Raw genomic sequence first — 22,076 nt, forward strand, 5'->3', positions numbered from 1 at the left:
TCATAAAGATAATTAGAATTGCGACTCAACAGAGAAACACAGATACTTACCACGATTCATATAAGGTCATTATTTTCAGGACAAGTTAATAATACTAAAGTTATTAATTTCGGGACATTTACCATGTTTTTTATTTTTAATCGGTGGAGCTCGATATTTCGACATTATCTACGAATGTCTTCTTCACGAGACTGTACTTTAGTAATAAAAATAACCATGTTCATTTAAAATCTTATAAAGTTAATAATAGCTTTATTTATCTTTAGTTAAGTTCTCAATATCAATAACTCTTACGATAGCATAATATTATATTGAAACTAAACATCCACCCACCCTTTACGTGGATGTATGGTGACCGACGCAGTGCTTTCCTCGAAAAGCGGCCATAACTTCATGCACATACATCAAGTTACCACAAATAACGTCATTATGACGTGCATTGAGCTTCTCCACCTATTTTTAAGAAGCTTCTATTAATAACAATGCACGTAGTTGCATAAATGTTATGTAAAAAGGAAATATATTATTATAAAATAATTGCAAAAGGTAGCTAATTAAATTAGTTTGTAATTTACTCTTTTATACATAGTCAATAACGTAAAATTATATTAATGTGTATCCACTGGAAATCAGCATATAATATGACCACGCTTTTTTATCGTTAGTAAAAATCTTATATAGTTATATGCCTCATTTATCAATATCTTTGTGGAAATGATTTTTAAATTTTATATTATATTAAAAAAATAGCTGAGGTATCTTTTACACTTAAGAAATCGAATACCTTGTCTTTGGAGAGGTGTATTGACTTTGCGAAGCTAAGTGTTGACCATAAAAATAATTCAATTATAAATATAAACTAATCAATATCTGCTATTTAGTTCAGTCTAATTGGGAAGATAGCTTGTGTCCATTATAGAGATTTCGTTGTAATATATGAATGGCATTAAAAATTAAAAATCAAGGAAGTCTTCTAGGCTATGACCACATAGTATCAGTCTATCGTACGATATACGTGCGGTCCGAGGCTAAAATCACAATGTTATGCAGCCGTCATGAGCCGAAACCACGCTTAGAAAAATACGTCACATGCATGTACCGTTCAGTTAAGCGCGTGCAAACATCGTGTTCAGGCTTGCTTTCTACACTAATTTCTTCGATGTTCTGTATATATTTTTCCAATATCTTATGTATTTATTACTAGACCTGCCCCGGCTTCGCACGGGTGCAATACTGATACTAAATATACTATAGAATTTGTTTATTTACGACATCACTTTAAAAACTTCTAAAATTATCTGTGTTTCTTTCCTATATTGTCCATGTATTATATAAAAAAACCTTCTTCTTTAATCAGTCTATCTATTAAAAACCGCATCAAAATCCTTTGCGTTGTTTTAAAGATTTCAGCATACATAGCGATATAGGGACAAAGAAAGCGACTTTGTTTAATACTATGTAGTGATAACTCTTCTATATTCGTATGACTTTAAATAGAAGCAAGCTGATGAGTGCTTTCTGACGCTAGGAACCATTTTACGTACAATGAAGAAACTAACTTTAAAAGTAAAATTATTCACCGTTACGTTTTTAGAAATATAAATACTTATTAGTTTTATATATACCAATCAGAGTTATTTAGGTTATTTGATATTGATACAATAAATAAAAAAACATAAATTGCATTATCGTAATCTTTTTATTAACAATAAAATTAATCAAGTGCATACATAATTGATTTCCCAATTTAAGTTCCACAAGCTTGTTACTTCTGAATCACATCCTGCCTCGTCGGACTACATCATGCTGCATTACGACTCCGGTTCATTGCAAAGACAAAGAATAAACAGTTATTATGATTACAATCAAATAAATGCCAAACTCCGTTTTCATTACGAATAGAGTTCTTATCGGATACATACGGTTATAATTAAATAATTACTTATTAATATGATAAAAAGCCCTCGCGTTTTCAATCGCAAAATGCGTCTCCTTACCAATTTATAATCAAGAATTATAAGAAGAATTTTTTTTATGGAATATATAACAATAAATAAATTTTTATTTACATTTAAAAATTGTATCCTATCTATTATAATCTGGGTATTTAGGAAATGAAGCGTTCGATTAAACTATGATTTTTTTTTTATAAATTACACATAAATCTGGCTGATTATCATTGTTTTAAACATCGAATTTTATAAACTATCTGTGACACACATATACTGTTCTTCGTCCACAGTTGCTAAAAATTGTATAAGGTGATACGATTCTTATACCACCATTTTAATTGGATTCCATTTTCAAATATTCATTATGATTGCAATAAAAACGAAATATCCGAAAACGTATATAGGACCTTAAATTGTTTTTTTTTTAAGAATATTAATTTTTACAATAAACAGTAAACAAAAGTACATTTTCACAAAATGGTACGTTCTTTATCCAACTGTGTAGCTCGTGGCTCAAAAAAAACCTTTCCAATTTAAAAACAGCAGCTTATAAATACGCATCGTAGATAAGTATTTACAAATTTCCTTAGATTCAAACATTAATTAGTACTTATATTAAATAAACGTTGGTTCGTTTGAGATTAATTACGAACATTCCATATTTATGTATATACCTTAATATTATAAAAGAAGATTAAAATCAAATTTTGATCCTAACCTTCAACAAGAAAACTCTCGCGGAAGAGTTTCTGGTAACGTTGATTTGAACGAATACAAGTTAATATAAAGAATTGAAGTACAAAACATCATCAATATTTTGATTAATATTTATACATTAAAACATTTTAACTACTTATATTTACTTGGCAGTTGTGATTTAAATTTAATTATCGGATGTATCTTCTATCCATTATGCTACATCTCTTAACATATATACCATTCTGTAACAAATTACAACATCCTATGTTCGGTTGTGTATCGGACAAAAACTGCTTCAGAATGTATAATATTTACCATTCCAAGAATATACATAGATTACATACCAAATTTACTGACAATAAAATACTACCTATGTTAACACCGTCGTTTGTCATTTTGTTTTAAATTAATGAGAACGGAAATCGTTTAAGATTATAAATCATATAATGTAGGTCAAGAACTTTACACTCATTATTAAAGCTCCCTTCTATAAACTACAACAAAGTTATTTTATTGTTGTATAATTACAATGATTTTGGCACAAAGATTATTTCGTTTAAAGTTTATATAATACTGGTAAATTACTCAAACATAAAATACAAACCGTGACACATACCAATATGACAATAGACATTTTTATGTAATATATATTTTATTTCGCAGGAATCGAGATGATTCTGCTGATTAATATATATTAACATAGTATGTACAACATACAAATGCTAAAATTTATAAAGACGGTGGCCCTATAGGGCTGCACGCGAGCTAAACTGATCCCGACGCAGATACACCGCGCTCGACCTCACTCACTGCACTTCACACTTCGACTTAACCAACATTAAAGATAATATTGTCTCGGCAAAATCTCACTCCACGAACACTCGTCAATTACAGCGAGTCGTATATACTAAGTATATGTATATAAATTTGATAAAGTTAATTCGTATTTTAATATTATCCGTAATATTAATTTATCATAAAAACACTTCGATAATGTCCACATCGTACTCGATGAGTTCGGTGCGAGATGGGAAAGCAATAGAAATGTTCGTTCGGTCTCACTCTTAGCAGACGGGCAGGCGAGGCGGCGGCGGCGGCACGGGCAGGCGCACGCGCATAGGCGAGGCGCGCCGTTAAATGATGCTCTCTCTGTTCCTCTCGTTTTCCTCCTGCGAGCTCAGTGAGCTGCCGCCGCAGATCTGCATTTCGATCTCTTGCAACCTACGAAGGAATATCGACACAATATCTTCTATAGTATAATAAGATGGGATTTAATTAATAATTATTTTTACCATATTTCTTTCTTTAAATTTACGAACTGCTATATCTAGATTGTTTATGAAGAATTGTGATCAAATAATTAGATAAGTTAATTTTTACCTCTGGTCTACTTCCCATTGCTGTTGACTTAATTTGGCTGACATCGCGGCGTTTTCTGTCTCCACGGTGTACAGGCGTTCTCGGAGCCTCTTGATCTCGCACTCGAGCGCCTCGTGTGAGTCGAGGACAACTCTGGGCGCGCTGCCAGCTGCCACGCTGCCACCACCCGCAGCACTGCTACGAGCACTGGATGCACATGAAGCTACAGGAGACGCTACACGAAGGGGGCTTACTGAAGAACTGGAAAATCAAACATTTTGTGACCAATCTTCATTGTGTGTATTACCGCTCGGAATTCTCCTCCTAATTGTAATACATCGTACAAAATCTATTTTACGGTTTTCCGGTAAATGTATTTCAATGTAATTAATTGAAATGAAAACGCCCAAATAATCACGATATTTTATAAATGACAAAATAAATTTTGATATGATAATTACCTATATAGCTGGTCCCGGTAGGAAGGCGGGTGTGAAGAGTGAAATGGTGGGGGAATCGATGCCGGCGGGAGATGCATCTCCTCTATGGGCACGCGTCCGCTAGTCTCCACCAGCCCTGGCGTAGACTGGCACCGGCCCATTGCCACTACGGACATACCTCTTTTTAATCTTTTAATTGTATATCATTGTAACAGGATCGCCATTCTCATTTGATTTACTCAGCACAATTTCGGCTTCGATGGATTTCAAAAGAAGTGTAGAAAAAGTTCTTGATAATAATATATCTCATCGTAAATCATTCAATTTTATATATTAAAGTCAACACATTATTAAAAAAAGAAGATAAAGAAATTGTAATAATAATGAAGTACCTTTTTCGAGAGGAGCTTTCTTATACTTTTCAAGTCTCTTGACTGCTATAGCTTCGAGGCGTACTCTGGCGGCGGGATACTCCTTGAGGACGTCCCACATGTCCTTCTTGCTGAGCACGAACAGGTCCGAGTAGCCAACGGAGCGCACTGACGCTGTCCGCCGGTTGCCTGTCGACGTGTCATCCACACACTCCGTGCCAACCGATTTTCGGGCAACAAATCCCGTGAACTATTTTGGCTTCGACTTTTTTTTAATTGTTTAAAAGTCGAATATAAAATATTTCACGGCGACAATTAAGAAACAACCGAACGCACCGACAGAAAATAGAAGAGTAATTTTGAAATTCCAATAAAAAAAAAAACATAGTTCATTTTAAATAGGTTTAAATTTTGTAGGAAAATGAAGATATGATTAATAATCATAACAATTTCAACATAACTATAAGAAGCGATTCTATTGAATTCGATCTGTGCTTCAAGACAAAGCGTTTAGGGTTTAAAAATTAGTAAATAAAATGTTTATTAGTAAAAGAACTAAGCTGTTCTACGATCTTTACAATGCCTATTTACGGCAATGACAGTATTAACTAAAAACAATCACTGTAACGTAGCTTGATAAAATGACATAACCTTTGATATAATTCAATCATATAGAACATTAAAATATTATTAGGGGTTTCATGCACCAAGAGGTCACGCCAAATATAGTATTTAGGGAGGATGCAAAGCGGTCGGGGACACTGCCTTCAATACAACCAAAGGAGATGAAACTAAAAGCAAACAAACCACATGACGCTGTGCTACGAATCTTGAATGTAGAAAGCTAAAAAGAAACTACGAAAATAAATATAAATATATAAATAAAATCAATAAAATGTAGCTTACCATACATATTAATGAATTTATTGTTGAAGAATTAGAATTTTGAAAAACGGTTTGCATATTGCATTTAATGGAAATGGTAGAATAGTTCAAATGTGTAAAAACTCGGTAAAAAAAACAATAAGATGTGGAAGCTGGTATACCCTATAAACAGTATCACAGAACGTCACCAGCGCTTAACGATGATCAAAGTTTCTGAGCATTTTGTCTTAGTCTTATCGAATACGTTCGGAAAGCGCTAATGTACGTTCGAGAATGATGTCCCAAAACCTGTTGCTAGCGTCGCGGCCGCTCCCTCGGCCTGATTGCAGCGTCTCCTCGAAACGTTTGCTTTTGCTTTTAAAAACTTTTCAAGAAACGACAAAGTAGAGTAAAAATGGCGTGGCGTCTCGGGCCGTGGCGATATTTACCAAGTTGTTTACCTGCTGTGCCCATGTTCAGAATGGAAATTTCGCCAAAATAAGAACCCGCTTTGAGTGTAGCTAACACTGTCTTTCCGTTGTCACCGACCACCTGTAGTTTGCCTCGGTTCACTATGTACATCTCCTTTCCGACTTCGCCTACGAACATTTTATATAAATGAGTGAAAATAAAATCCAAGCACTTAAAACCAAGTATCAAGAAATACACTTACCTTTTCTACAAATGTAATCGCCTGGCGAAAACAGAACTGGCCGAAGCCTCAAAACCAACTCGCATAGGAATCCAGCCTCCGTGTTTTGAAATATTTCTACCCTATAATATAAAAATTGCAAATTATATGGATATTACTATATACAATTGTACGATATTAAAATGAATATGGTATTCTTAATAGAAAACAACCAAGTCAACAAAACGTAATTTTCACTTGCTAAATTCAAAATGTTTTGTTTTATTTCTAATCGAATTCGCTTTCTAGCCAAAATAATAATTTAAAATCGTTCAGTTTAGAAACAGCCTGCAGTACAAGTTTCAAATTGCGTTAACGGCGTTCGGGTGGAAAACAAAAAAAAATCTGTGAGAGCCATTTGACGACAAAATTTACGGATCGTATGAAAGAACACTCTTGAATAATTCATGGGCGTAAAAAGCGAGTGTTTCTGTTTTTTAATTATACGACACGGAATATTAAACACTAACTGCTTCTTCGAGCTATGATGCCATAACATTTTACAACTACCTTTTTAGACGCGATACTTCGCACTGAAACTAAGAGATTTCAGACAATAAGAAAGGGCTGATACAATATCAAATTAAACTTCAACTAACCAAAAATGAGAATCTCTTAACGATTAAAGTACATATTTAGAATTAAGCGTACCTCTTCAAAGTATCAAGGTGTACATTAATAGCAATTTCCGCTTTAAGTTTGTCAGGGAGACAAGAAACAGCCTTCTCTTCGTCGGAACACTTCTGGGTCAGCCACAGGTAATCGAACCACTTGATCACCTTCACTTGCAGGTGATTGGGCACGCGTCGCATTCTCATATAAGTCTTCACACCATCTAACTTTGCTGCAATAAACCGTATTATGAAGACATTTTTATTATAAAAACATTTTTCCACTCAAACAATACTCCAATTATAATTTCAAGCGTTTTCTTCGTTATAAGAATTTTCTTGTTAAAAGTTGAAACAAAGTGATTTTTTAGTTTTGATAAATGTTTGACTTTACTTTTCAAAAAGCGTTGATTTCCTTTCTAGTGCAATGTAATAAATCAACGGCTTAAACTGGAATATTACGGAAATACACAACGGAGTCGCAGAACAAAGGCTGGTTCCAACATTTGGTATTTAAATAAATACAAAATATCTAAATACGATTTTATAACTAAGACTAACTTTTGATACAGTTGCTACTACTTAGTAAGTTGTGACTAAGTTAAATTATGGCGTTTCAGATGTCGAGCATCTAATCAATAAAGTTGTGAAAACTTAGTTGAATTAAACTGAAATTATAGTTTCGTGTGTCGAAGAGAAAATTTGAACTTGGAATTTAAAGTTATTTCTCTTGAAATATTATATGTTAGATATCTATGAAGTAAGTTTTAGAAGCATATTATATGGACATTCCTAATTATCGATTAATAATAAATAAATGAAGCCGAAAGCGTAAGAGATGGCAATAACAACTGATCGAGCAATTTATAAACGTCCCACTGAAAAGCCTATTTTTGCTGATCCAAAAGTAAGTTCACACCATTTTCAAAAGTCTGATTTCGAATAAAAACTAATTTGAATAAAGAATAAATTCAATTAGGACCTATTTATGCAGTCTTAAATCTAATTGTTTATATGTGTAAAATTATGGTTTGAGTACAATTAGATTCAAATTTTAAATATAGTTCCGTTTTCTTTCTATTGAACACTGAATGTTATTAATACTAGCACTAATTATTGCGTTCATAATAATTCCTGTAAACTATTCTTATCTCTTCTTCTTCTTATCTTATCTTATCTCACGGTTATTGTGAGATAAGTGAAAATAAGAATAATAAATTATTTGAGCCGTATAATGAATAAGAAGACAAGTAAACGTTAGCCTTCAATTCAAAGTTTATAAGTTGACTAAGTTTCTCATGATGGCGGCGAAATCTTAAGATTTAGTCCAAGTTCTGTTGAGTACGCCGTCGATCCGCAGGTTGCATCAATAGTCTATCCTGGGGATATACTTAGCTAATTGCACAAGTTTAGTCTTTCAGGACGCTCACAAAAGAGCTTTTGAGTCGACGCAGTGGACTAAAGTATTAAATGTCAGAGTGATTTCATCATTATTTTAGGTATCGGATTTGGCGTGTATTGTTGAGTACTAAAGTAAAGTAAAGTAACAGCCTGCAAATTACCCACTGCTGGACTAACGCCTCCTCTTCCATTAAGGAGAGGGTTTGGAACATATTCCACCACGCTGTTCCAACGCGGGTTGGTGGAATGCCCATGTGGTAGAATTTCGTTGAAATTAGACACATGCAGGTTTCCCCACGGTGTTTTCTTTCACCGCCGAGCACGAGATGAATTATAAACACTTGAAAGCGAAATCGTCGGTTAAGATGCACGCATTTTAACCACTGGGACATCTCAGCTCAATGTGTTTTGTTAAATTGTTATGAAATAAGAATAGTAAGATACGTACAAGAGGCAGAAAAAGATATTTCATTCAAAAACCTATAAATACCCAGTTTTTAAGGAAACATTTAATAATCATGCTTTGTAGAAAGTACACCACCATTTTAAACTGAATTTTATAAATTTGCATTGTCAAGAAAGACTAGTTCCTTGAAAATATAAATTCGAGCATTACTTCATTTTCATTAAGTATATTTCAATAAGAAAATATATTTAGTCTGAATCAAAGACAATGATTGGTACCCTGTAGTATAGAGTCCATTAGCCTGTAGACATTTGCCGTAATTTAATTTTTCTCCGACGAGAACCGTTCCCGGAAACGAACCACGTCTAGTTTAAGACGAAGGTATCTCGAAAACCGACAGTAAAATTTTTATTTGTTTCTCTTACTTTATTTTCCGAGTTCATTATAGGTTTACACAATACTTTGGTAATAAAACAGTTAATTTTCGTTGCACTCAAATGCATTGTTCTATAATTAAAACTCGTGAAAGTGTATATAATAAAATAAATTGTTAGTTTGAATTGAACAGTCTGGATGCAAAAATTTTCAAGATAATGAAATCAGAAAATCGATACTTTTCTAAATTTATAATATTCTAGAACGTGAATTATTGTTGTGGCTGTTGAGTTAGCTCACAAGAGCCACTATTAGTGAAGGCTAAGTATTATATAGCATATTTCAATTTTTAATATATTTTAAGATACATCCCAATATAAAATAAGTTACAGTTGATACTCTTATTTTCTCAGGAACTTTAGATTGATTCGGATAGCATATTGTTACTGCAGCAAAAATGTCTGAAACATATATTCAATATGTTATGCATTTCAATTTATATAGATAGGCAAATCTGAGGTAGGTTTTGAGATCAGTTGGCAAAGCTGAAATTTGTTTAAAAAGGACTGTTCCATCATTATACTCAGCATTTCCACCTCATATTGATTACGTACAGATAAGGCAAGTTATTTGAATAAAAATGGACCAAGAATTGATCACTGGGAGAATCGCACAATTACTGAAACCCCCAGAGATATTTTATCATTTACATAAATCCACTGAATTCTTGCTCAGGTACGAAAACAAAAAAATGAGCTCGGTTTCTTGATAAAAATAAATATTTAATATCGACGTACTGAGAAACGTATAATGTGTTGTATGTTTGACTCGTTATTTAATTCCCGTACCTCAAGTTATATTACCGTGAGCAATAAATATTATATAAAATATTCTACCATACTGGAAACACATGCGCTAAAGTGTTATAACCTCACGATGTGTACCTTTTCTGCCAAGAATGTGAGCAATTACAAATTAGATTGAAAGGCAAGCGTTCCTTTAAGAAACCACCTTGTCTTTAGCAATGCAGCATCCATTGGTAGTGTTAACAGCCTATCATAATTTGGTATGTCAACAATATGTATGCTTTTATTTTTAGTACAGTCAGAGTAAGAAAACCTTTGTCAGTTTCCAAATTCATTCCTTTATCAAGTCTTAAACTCTTAGTTCCTTTTGATTATAAATGACATCCTCAATCGGTAAAGCAGATTATCGCTCATACTGAGTACACGTATATAGATCTTAAGGTTACCCCGACTGTACATTGATAAGAATTACTGTCAGCTGACGCACCTATGAATTTCAGTAGTTTTACAGTTTTGGCGACAACAATGATAGTTTCTACTAAATTGGTCACCCTAGTAAAACCGTTACAAACTATCATAACATGTCCTGTCCATTTCATTCGCAGTAAAATATTCATAAGAACGAAACAATTAGCGTATACATTCAAACATTCGTTCCATTCGGGCTTCAATCATGTTACTTGTTTACGAATACGTCGACAGTACGTATAGACGAGTCGAGACTAATTGCTCGAATTCACAAAATTGTTCCACGAAATCTTTCAGACTAAAAGTTTTATTAACACATTTTATATACCGCGTATATATGGTTTCGGCGATCCTCGGAAAATCTCATTTGATCACACAACTCTGCGTGTGTACTCAAACAAAGCCGGTGAACTGTGATTGCATAGATTCGACGTCAAGACTAACAATTTGAATACAAACTAGGTACTTACTCCGGGAGTGACTGCACTCCGAACTGTTGTACTATTATGAGTAACAAACAACGCCTCTCCCCGTATATAGAACAATGGAGGGAATAGGTATTCAATGTGCCTGCTTAATGTTTTGAGACAAAAGCTGTGGAACAAAAATTCTTACTATCAAAGAGTTTTTTTTTTTTAATATTTAAAACTAGATGCCAGTAATAGTTATTTATATTGAAATGCACGTGGAATAAATAAATCCTCTTTTCTATAAATACGTATTATTTATCCATTGTTTTAACAAACGAGACAATTTTATTCCGTTTCAGTACGTATGAATAGATATCGAAAATAGATTCCGTAAAAAAACGATAAAGATTTTGTTAAGCTAAATTGCTTTCTAAAACAAATATAATTGTTTAGGAAACCATGTTCATGGTCCTAAATCTTATATATATAATTGTATTCTATCTAGTAACAAAAAAAATTAAACTTAGTTTAACGTCGTATTTTACACAGTCATTAAATATGTATTAACGGAAATTAATTAAAAGCACATGCGTATACTAATAATATAATAATAATCATGACTGGTTTATAGTTTCGTTGGGTGGTAGATTTTTTATCCGCTACAATTTATGCTTAATGATCCACAACTACAACTTTCTTTAGAGTTGAAAAGTGCAACAGCACTTCCAAACATCCATTTGAGCAATCCGCTTATTAAACGATTATTCGATTAGATAAGTTATACTTCTCGATGACCTGTAAATAAATAAATATAACTATTCCGTTTCGTCACTCCGCTTTTCACCGTTATCTATCGAACATTTATCAAAGTATATTGAAACTTCAATATCAAAGAGGAGAATAGAATATCGAATATTCGTAGCCAATACTCATAAAATTGAAGTGGTCCTTTCGAGTGCAAGATTTCATTTATCGAAATATCTCACGTCGATTCTGTCCGCGCGAATAACATTTTACGATAGAATTTCAATGACATTGTTGACGTTGTTTGTTATGGCGATGAGGCACGAGGTGGTCCGCGCCGGCCGGCGAGCGCGGAGCGTGGAGCTCGGAGCGGGAGTTGATCAATTATTGTCGAATAGCTAGGCTCGGGAGGCGGCGGGCGCGCGGACTGAGACCTTCGGGCTTCGGGCGGCCGGAGCGCACGGAGCGGCGTGCGGATCGATGGCAAGCGGACGCGCGCGGGACGCTCCGCTCCCTCTGGGATGGGGCGCGGCGCCCGACTTTCGCCGAGCTATTTATAGCATTCAAGCCGCTGACCTATTTCGCTGCAGCGCCACCGAGGAAGGTCACGGATTCAGCCTGCTCTCTGTCGTCGCGGCGCCATTGTCTTTTCAACCGAGCTGCAGTGCTAATTAAAGTTGTTGACACTTTGCCGCTTTCTGTGTATAAAATGCTCATCCTATCCTTGCCTCACATTGATCGTGTAACTTACATGCTATATTCTCTTTCATATTTTGCTTTAAAGGCTATTTATACGCGACCTCCAGTCGAGCACATGTGTCAAAGAGAAAATATGTAAAGAACATTTAAATTGTAGTGTCTTTTCAATGCGACTTAACGATTAAATGTATTATACAATTTATTATTTTGTTTTACTTGCTGAAACATATGCTTTCAAATTTGGAACGATCGAATTGGAAGAAATCCGAAATTGAATAAACCTTCTGGTTTGTCTACATATTAGGTTTACGAGACGCGGTAAAAGAAGCGAGGTGCGGATAAATGCGTCGAGTCACGTGTTGCTATGTCTGCTATAACGTCATAATACCACTATCAGTATTGTCGCGCTGGATTCTCCTCCCCTCTCAATTTGGGCATCTTTCATGAACATATATTATGTCGAGCTGCGACTAAGTAAAATCACATTTTTTGTCACAATTCAAACTAACTGTCGAGGCATCTGTTGAAGTATATAAAGAATTTATCGCAATATCAGTTATCGAAAAATGATAAAATAACGCAATCAAAAACGAGTTACATAAACCGTTTCGAACGATTTTCCTCGACTAAGAATGTTAACATTCAATCACGCTCATAATTGAACGCGTTGAACCACGTCGTACGGTGAATTATTGTGCCCAAAATAAAGGTCGTTTACAGCCGTCATAAAACGTTGGACCGTATTAGACCCGGCCTTTATTTGTACCTTCTATTTAAATATTGCGAAACCAACCAATCAAATGCATAGTTTATGTTTCATTCGGAGAAAATAGTTGACATTTTGTGTCTCAAACAATATTCAAGTGTACAATGAGGATAAAAAAAAATGTGAGATACTAGAAAATACTGGCATTGAATATTGTTTCAATAAGCCTTGCAACTATAATATGGAGAAATTCCAGTATAAAGTTCATAAATCTATCGGTATTTTAACCTCACTTTGACCATAAATATTTTCGATGACATAAAATGGATCTTTTAGAAATGAAATATTTATGAATGAAACAATATTTAAAGACAAATACCAAATTCAAAACATGGAATACGATCCAGTAATCAAGATTGCTGAAAACAGGCAGTAACAACAATATATTAAATTTTTGCCTTGATTATTTAAGTTAATCTACATCAATTAACTCAAAGTCCCTATTCCATTAATTTTTCAAATAATATAACCTGTTTTGTCATTTATTAGTAAAACATGCTGTATGTCCTTATGCCTAAGAATGGGTCAATGTTTACAGAAATAAATTTTGTATATTTATAAGTAATTTTAATGTATTAAACTTACCCTGGAACTCCTTCCTGGCTGTACTGACGGAAGTTACAATGTTCGCCACGTGACCCAACACAGTTGCGAAGAGAAGCAAACCAAACAGAAGTTGTGCGATCACAAAGACGTACTCGCCTTTGCTTCGTGGTCTAGGCAGGTCACCTGTCAAATAACCATTCGTATAGTCCATTATCCTTTATTACATCGAACGCATCATTCTAGTATAAAATTAAAACTAAATAAAGATTTCGAATACATACAACATAATTATTACATAATAATAATTAAAGCATAAAGCAGACCTAGTATAAGTGTATCGCGTTACAAATTATTCGAAATTATACCAACAAATCGTAAAACAAACGGTAACAAAGCTTTTGATGTCAATTAATTAATACATACGCTCTTATATACCCAATATCCATTAGGTATTTTTATGATTTGCGGAAAATTCATCTAAAACAATTCGTCTAAAACAATTCGACTAAAGCAATTCGTCTAAAACAATTCGACTAAGGCAATTTGACTACAACAATTCGACTAAAACAATTTGACTAAAAACAATTATACTAATAATAATTCGTCGAAAACAATGTAGCTGAAAAAAGCTTTACTAAAATTAATTCCACTAACATTGAGTATACAAAAGTCAAGTGGAACACGAGTATCTCTTTTGCTTACTCTAAAAGCTTTGTTTCGTTAAACTGCTTAAAAAATTCCTATTGTGTAGTATCCACGTTTTTTGAGATATCTGGTTGAAATAGGCATCATCATCATCATCGTTCATCTCTCCCTTCACCCTCCCCTCCCCTCTTTTATAAATTTCCGCTCTCTGCTGGACCCAGAATCAACGAACGAGGACGTGGCGGATTGCTGACTATCTGTTTATTGTTTTCTTTAAATATTTTTTTAAAAGTGTTTTTTGTTTTTTACAGTTATTTTTTATATGTTATTTTGTATTAAGTTTATTATTATTTTCTACAAGCTAATTTTAAAGATGAAAGAAAGAAAAACAATTAAAAAAAAGGAAAAATATAAGTGATGAAATAAATTCTTCATATCGAAAGACTGTTCGCAATTGATTTGACGTATACAATTCTGTCTGTATATATCGGATCGTCATAGTTGGGCGGGTATGGGGCATCTCGGATGGTGTGTGGGACTCAGCCGGCCTGGTACGGGGAAGACAGAAGCTTCACAAGAGGTCGCAAATTTTCAATACGATCGATGAAGACTGCAGAGTCGTAAGACTGAAGTGTAATGGGGAAGGAGCAATGTTTCTAGTCGATTTGTTTTTAGTCGAATTGCTTTAGTCGAATTGTCTTTAGTTGAATTACTTTAGACGATTTGTTTTAGACGAATTGTTATTAGTCGAATTGTTATTAGTCGAATTGTTTTTAGTCGAATTGTTTTTAGTCGAATAGTATTTTAGACGAATTGTTTTAGTCGAATTGATTTAGACGAATTGTTTTAGTCGAATTGATTTAGACGAATTGTTTTAGTCGAATTTTCCGTAGACGATTTTTACAGACTAACTGCTATGTAATAACGATATATATTTTTAATTAATACGCATGAGAAATCGTCTCTTAATTTACTTAAAGTACATGTAATACGATATGAATGTACATTGTCGCAATAAAATAATATATTCTTGAAATTTATTAATGTTCAAAAATGTTAGTGACACAACAGTTGAAAAAATATCGTTCGGTAAGTTGACAGCATTATGAATTCGAACGTAGAACGCATAGAAACGATTCACAATACCATACCTAAAAAGAAAACAAAGAAATCGACTTCTTTGTAAGTAAACAAAACTGCATTTAACTAAAAAATCGTGACCCGAACAACAGCACGGTCGGTCGAGTGTTTTCCGTTTCACCGCAACGCTATGAGCATAACTATTTAACTTACTATGAACGCACGCTTCCAGCATACAAATACCGATCACGTGGTCTACGCTGGTCGAAAAAAAAGCATATAACAATGCACGGTAATTGCATCGTGGCATTTGCAAGTGCCTATCAACGTGGCCCGACCACGAATAAACTCGTGAACGAAATAAATCAATGAATTTATTTGTTGCATATTATCGACTAGCGACCCGACCCGGCTTCGCACGGGTGCAATGCTGATACTAAATATGCTACAGAATTTTTCTTGTTTCTTTGCTATATTGCCCATTAATTATATACAAAAACTTTCCACTCGAATCATTTATCTATTAAAAAAACGCATCACAATCCGTCGAGTAATTTCAAATATTTAAGCATATATAGAGACAGGCAGAGTAAGCGACTTTGTTTTATACTATGTAATTATAATGATATAATGTTTACTGACAGGCTCCGAGGCGAATGTATGTTCGTATTTCAATAAAAGTTGACGTATAAATGTATTTCCAACGTTCGTGTATTCTTCAATTTAATGCGATAATGTATTTAATAATTCATAAACCCTCGCTACCGTGTACACATATGGCACGAGAATTGTTATTTTAACGAAGAAATATTCATTGTATATTTATACTCATAAAATAACATGTCCTGACTGACTGACTCATCATCGCCTAGCGTAAACTATTAAAGATAGGACGATGAAATTTGGTGAGTAGGGTCGCTTCACTGAGAAAACATACAATAAGGAAGGAATTTTGGAATTTCTACCCCTAAGCGGATGAAAGTTTGTGAGGAAGTTTGTTTATTTTTTCAGTTAGAAACATGAAACTGTGTTTTAGGAATACAGATTAAAAATGAGTAGATTCGTATTTAGGCGTTTCTGGATATGCTACGCCAAAGAGGTAAAACACACATCTAAATATTTTCAACTTGTAAGGAATGCCGAGGGCAAAAGCGAGAAAAGATCGTTTATTATAAAACCGATGTTTACAACGCCCACAAACATTGACGCTGTAGTAATTATCACCATCAATCCAAACAGTACGCCAACTTTGGAAACTATCATGTCTGTGATTACTCGTGCTGTAGTCCCACTGGCTTCCACCGGAATATAACTATATTAGGTTTGGCGGTAGTATATCTGATCAGCGCGTGGTATTTACCCCGCGAACTTGCATCAGGATATATTATATTTAGACTCACTAGGAACATGAGGATGAAACAGGAGCCAATATTTTACATATTGTTTTTAGTATATATTTATTAATTTGCAGACATATTCTTATCCTGGTCAATCTTTGATTAATTTTGCAGATGCCTGATGAAATTCTGCCGCACTTGCTATTAATCATCATTAATCAATCAACTGTCAATCACTAGAGCAATGTGGTGGAATAAGTTCTAATCCTTCTCGTTAATAAAAGGCATTTGCTCAGTCACGAGTAACTTAGAATGACACGTCCATAATTCAGGAGATATGATGCTTTAAAATGCACATTAAAAATGGAGAGTTTTATTAAAGGCATTAAATAAGGCAATTTAGAATATATATATATATATATATACCTAATTAAACTAAATTACACTGAAAACAATTAACCCCACGGTTTTGTTTCGTAGCTCACACTCAAAATCAAGTGGATTGTTAAATGAATAAATTGCCAGCTAGAATGTAGCTTTACATTGTGTACTTCGATATGCAAATATTAAACATACATTCCTAAAAGTTCTGCACAGAATTTAGTCATTTTTGTTAAAACAAAAAGGTTTACAACAGTTCCGAAAAGTCTGCCCGAACACGAGTATAAATTCCGGCAGCTTAAAAAAAATCATGTACAAACGTAAAATAAACTTCTGTCCACATATACGAATTTACTAGCGTAATTTTTGATTATGTTATTTCGGGAATATCTTTAGAATCGAAATGACAAAGAAGCATAATTAGATACAGTAATGTGTCCCATTTTTTACTATAGTTTCATAGTAATCTATATTATTATAAATTAATGTGAAAGTAGCTCTGTTTGCCGCACTTTGACGACCAAACCGCTGAACTGAATTTGATGAGATTTGGTATGAAGCAAACTTGAACTCCAAGATGGGACTTAGGCTACTTTTTTAACTGACGCATGACCACCAACACCCTCAAACGCGAGCAAAGCCGCAAGTGGCTACTAGTTTATATAGTATATACAAATGTTATAATATCATAACAAAAGCTGTTGCTCTTAAGGAAGGCTAGCAAACTGTGATATTATAGTGCACAATGCCTGCACTCAGATTCACCCTTTAATCCCTAATTCATCAGAATGAGTTCACCCAGCCAGCCACGGGACAAATGGCATTATGGGTTTTCCAAAGAATGAAAGCTATTATAGAGAATTTGTCTATTGAAAAATCCAATAAATTCCTATGGATCCAACCAAGGGTTTGAACAAACGAGGCAACACAACACGTATTTTGTACAATTTAAATTTTCAAAATTTGCACAGATATAAACGATCAGATTGCATTATAATTGCAATAAAACTTTCGATACGTCTGCCATCTTGCTTTTGTCATAACGGCTGTTGCATTTAACGATTAAAATAAAAGGTAAAACAATGTCTCCGGACTATTACCTTTATTAATGATCGTTTCACCTTTGCCAAGCGTAGCGATCATAATTACGTACTTAAGTGATACTCGCCAGCTCAAATGTTTCAATTAAATTCTATATTTAAAAAGTTTCATGAATATTTGATGGAACGAGCTTATTGCAGCTCATTTCTTCTCAGTAAATACAAAAAGTAATGTATTGATAATGATGATCTGATGGAAATACAGATCCACAAATATGTGAGCGGATACAAGTGTGTTGTCCCCCTCATACTCTGGCTAGTAGAACGGGACAGAGATCAGGTGCAGAATCAACGGATTTTCGTGCGTTAACAACCTCCAAAATCCGGGCTGGTAGTAAATATTTATTTACAGAAAAACCCCACTTATTTGCTATGTTGGCTCAAACATTGTAACAAGCGCAAAACTTAAAACCAACTTATTATAATTTCGGCTAAATTTATATATGTACTAAATATATTAGAGTTACTAGATCTAACTTTTTTATTTGTTGTTATGTAATTGGAGATACTAGAACAAAGAGTTTTTATTATAATAAACTAAGTTAAACATATATTTATTCTTTTACTTTATATCAACTGCTTTTCAACAAGTTTTGTCAAAATAATAGTATAATTATCTCCCGTCTTTATTATCTTGGATACGTTAGCTTTATGTAATTATGCAAACAGTTGTCATGGATTAAATACTTCAATTCAACTGGGACCAATCACATGCATGTGTTGTTGTTGAAGTATTTGGATAAAAAAGGAAACTTAAATACTTAAAAAAATTCATATTCGTGAAATACTAAAATTATTAAATATTAATATTTTTTCCAGCCATATTAATGTTTTCGTATAGGAAATTAGGATATGCTGATGAATTTTTGATGTTCTTTTAAAGATCAGGTATTTATTTATTGTAAGAGTCTGTGCAAGCCCGTCTAGACGAGTTAACCATCTACTCAAAAAATATTATAAACTATTTTAATTGTACTTATTATAGAACTTAATGTAAAGCTGTTTCGGTTCAGAATGTAGATACTACGTGCGAAAGCGACGAGTTACTCAATGCCTACTCTTTGCTTTCAATTTACACAGATCTGTCTATTATTATTATTTCGTTAACATTACATTAACAGCCTGTAAATTTCTCAAGGTAGGTTGAGGAGAAGGCTTGGAACATATTCCACCGCACTGTTCCAATGCCGGTTGGTGGAATACACAATGTCTATCATATACAATTAAATTAATATATTCACAGCTTTTTTCTTATTTCCTATTTCTCACATTATGAGTACTAAGAAAAATGGCATGAGATTTAAATTTATTTATGACTCAAGTTAAAAAATATCCGCGGAATCACACTATTGAATACTTAACCTGACAAAGATGTATTTATATCGTGAACTACTTCAATATTATTAAATGTGTAAAATATCATAATGGCAATTCTTAACCGAATATCATCAATTTTAAATATAATTTTGTTTACTCATATTGATTACTCAGTTCAAGGCAATGGCTAAAAATGGATGTTGGGTGACCTCGTCGATGTCACCCTTGAGAACCGATCTGTCTTCAGGCGCTTGCCTGCCTTTGTGCCGGTTTATGCCCCTAATATCCTCTTATCATAGGGATGAGTTATGTGCTAACCACTCTTTCGGGTTACTTATTAACGTATAACATTTATAAAACTGAACCTGGAGCTAAAAAATATTGGCAAAGTTTTTTTATCAAACTCAAATATCTCTTAGACATGGAAGTATTACTTCTTATTATTTGTTTTCAAAATTCTTAATTCAAACGGGTGGCTGTTCGATTTTTTTTTATCAGACAATCGTGATTACAATGGCAAATGACTTATTTTTGAGACGGTTGTTACATAATCTATGATATAGTAATTGCAATAATAACTTTGTATACAAAACACACAAACGTTCTTTAACACTTATAAAGTTATAACCAGCATAACGCAGTCATAAATTCACTGTTTAAACTCAACAACTTCAAGCAAATTGAGTGTTCAAAGTTTAGTGGACGCACCGCACTCGTGGTGAAAGGAAAAATAATATATCAGCTTGGCTCTTATTAAAGGAATTACTAATGTCGACGCTGCGCCATAAAATACGATTTATATTGATCCTTATACGAGTACATGGTCCTTGTTTATCATTATTGTACGTGAAATAGAATTACTAATACATGTACTAATATAATTTGATTTATAAGCCGAAGAATGATCAAAGTGGCGTGCAATTGAAGAGGCCTATGTCCAGCAGTGAACGAACATTGGCTGTTGATGCTGATGTTGTGAATTTATATAACTTAAAGTGGAGTACTATATTTAAAAACCAGTAAATAATTAATCAAGCCTCTTAATTAACTTTGCTAATATTCAAATATTGAACTGATATCAATGTTTTTTTTTTATTATACACAGCTAAAGTTAAATAACGTAGGTTATTAAAATGATCGAAATTAATTGTTTAACCAATGAATTATATTTACTTTGTATGAATTATTATTACATTGTCTGTGGCACCAGTCCGTATATTCAGATGAAGTAGTTGGAGAGAACTTTGTATATCAACATTAAAACATACATACAATGTACTGTAAACTTAAATTAAATATACAAAACGATAACACGATTTTATCAATCATTGATCAATACGACTTTATCCATGGGTAATGTAAATAAAACCCAATAATTATGCATAGCATGTGCAAATATACACACATACCAATGTAAGCGTTGATGCATAGACTTATCTATATTTGATTAATTTTCCTTGTTCGTTAAAAAGGAGTAATAATAATAAATATGTAGCCTAAATATTATAAATATATTTAAGGTTCTAAAAAATGATTATGTATCATATAGAGAGTTTTACTCTATGAAGAACATACAGATTAATTACATTACACTGAATTTCAGTAATGTTGAATTAATTAGGAAGAGGAATCGAGGGTTAAAATAGAATATAGATTTGTATTAATGACACGTTCGAATTAAAACAAATTAAACTCAAATTAAACTTTTCCTCGCATCGGGAAGAAAGGAGTTTCAGTTCGCGTTTCGAAATTTATATAAATTGTAAAAACACCGCAGGAACAATTTAATGATTGTACCATTTCAGTGCTGACCGTCCCTACCGCGATCACAGTGTTCGGTCATTATTTTAGGGTTGGCCCATTTGCAATACACATTTCCCTGTCATGGTAAATAATTTTGCGTCGGTGATTACATTTTGCGTACCTTTTTACGAAAATTTTGTTCTTTTTTTTATTAAATTATTCCAATTCCAAGAAAATCAATTATTCAACCCTTTTGTTAGATACTTAATACAAAGTTACTTTTTTATATTAATTGTTGACCAATGCATGACTTTTCTTACATTTCTGATATATTTTAAAGGGATTATTAGTGTATTCGACTTGCAGGCCAGCGGTCAGCCACAAGGCGGTTCGGCTGCGGGTGTCGTGGTTGCGCGGCAAAGCCACGGGATTTACTTTAATTTAAAAATCAAATAATACTTAATTAGGGTAAAAGATAAATTTATATCTGGCTGTTTCAGTATAATGTTGAGAATTGTAAAATAATTTCAAAATTAGACAATAAAATCTCGGTGAGGATATTGCGAATTCTGCATTTTCATCATTCATCTGCGAATTGGTTACAGTTTTTATTTTGACTCATTGATAAGTATGTATAAAAAAAAATAAAGTTACAGCTTGTAAATTTCCCACTGCTGGGATAAGGCCTCCTTTTCCATTAAGGAGAGGGTTTTGAACATATTCTACCACGCTGTTCCAATGCGGGTTGGTGGAATGCACATGTGGCAGAATTTCGATGAAATTAGACACATGCAGGTTTCCTCACAATGTTTTCCTTCACCGCCGAGCACGAAATGAATTATAAACACAAATTAAGCAAATATAT

At 33.5% G+C, this 22,076-nt stretch overlaps 1 protein-coding gene across 2 annotated transcripts in view; it reads right to left on the reverse strand.

Annotated features, from left to right (window-relative positions):
* Nucleotides 1-1,696: 1,696 nt before the first annotated feature.
* Nucleotides 1,697-22,076, reverse strand: part of LOC124541893 (cyclic nucleotide-gated cation channel alpha-3) — a 38,765-nt gene continuing 18,385 nt past the window's right edge. The window contains exons 5-12 of one of the 2 annotated variants that reach the window (XM_047119819.1): nucleotides 13,648-13,791; nucleotides 7,028-7,220; nucleotides 6,359-6,459; nucleotides 6,147-6,284; nucleotides 4,843-5,010; nucleotides 4,472-4,616; nucleotides 4,032-4,271; nucleotides 1,697-3,872 (exon numbers count right to left, since the gene is read on the reverse strand). In XM_047119819.1, coding sequence (XP_046975775.1) covers nucleotides 3,785-3,872; nucleotides 4,032-4,271; nucleotides 4,472-4,616; nucleotides 4,843-5,010; nucleotides 6,147-6,284; nucleotides 6,359-6,459; nucleotides 7,028-7,220; nucleotides 13,648-13,791 — 1,217 coding nt within the window. In that variant the 3' untranslated portion in view covers nucleotides 1,697-3,784. Of the gene's footprint in view, nucleotides 3,873-4,031; nucleotides 4,272-4,471; nucleotides 4,617-4,842; nucleotides 5,011-6,134; nucleotides 6,285-6,358; nucleotides 6,460-7,027; nucleotides 7,221-13,647; nucleotides 13,792-22,076 lie in introns of both variants that reach the window. The other variant, XM_047119809.1, reaches the window with a different exon arrangement.

The sequence above is a fragment of the Vanessa cardui genome, chromosome 2 (assembly GCF_905220365.1).
Source record: "Vanessa cardui chromosome 2, ilVanCard2.1, whole genome shotgun sequence".
Classification (NCBI taxonomy): Eukaryota; Metazoa; Arthropoda; class Insecta; order Lepidoptera; family Nymphalidae; genus Vanessa; species Vanessa cardui.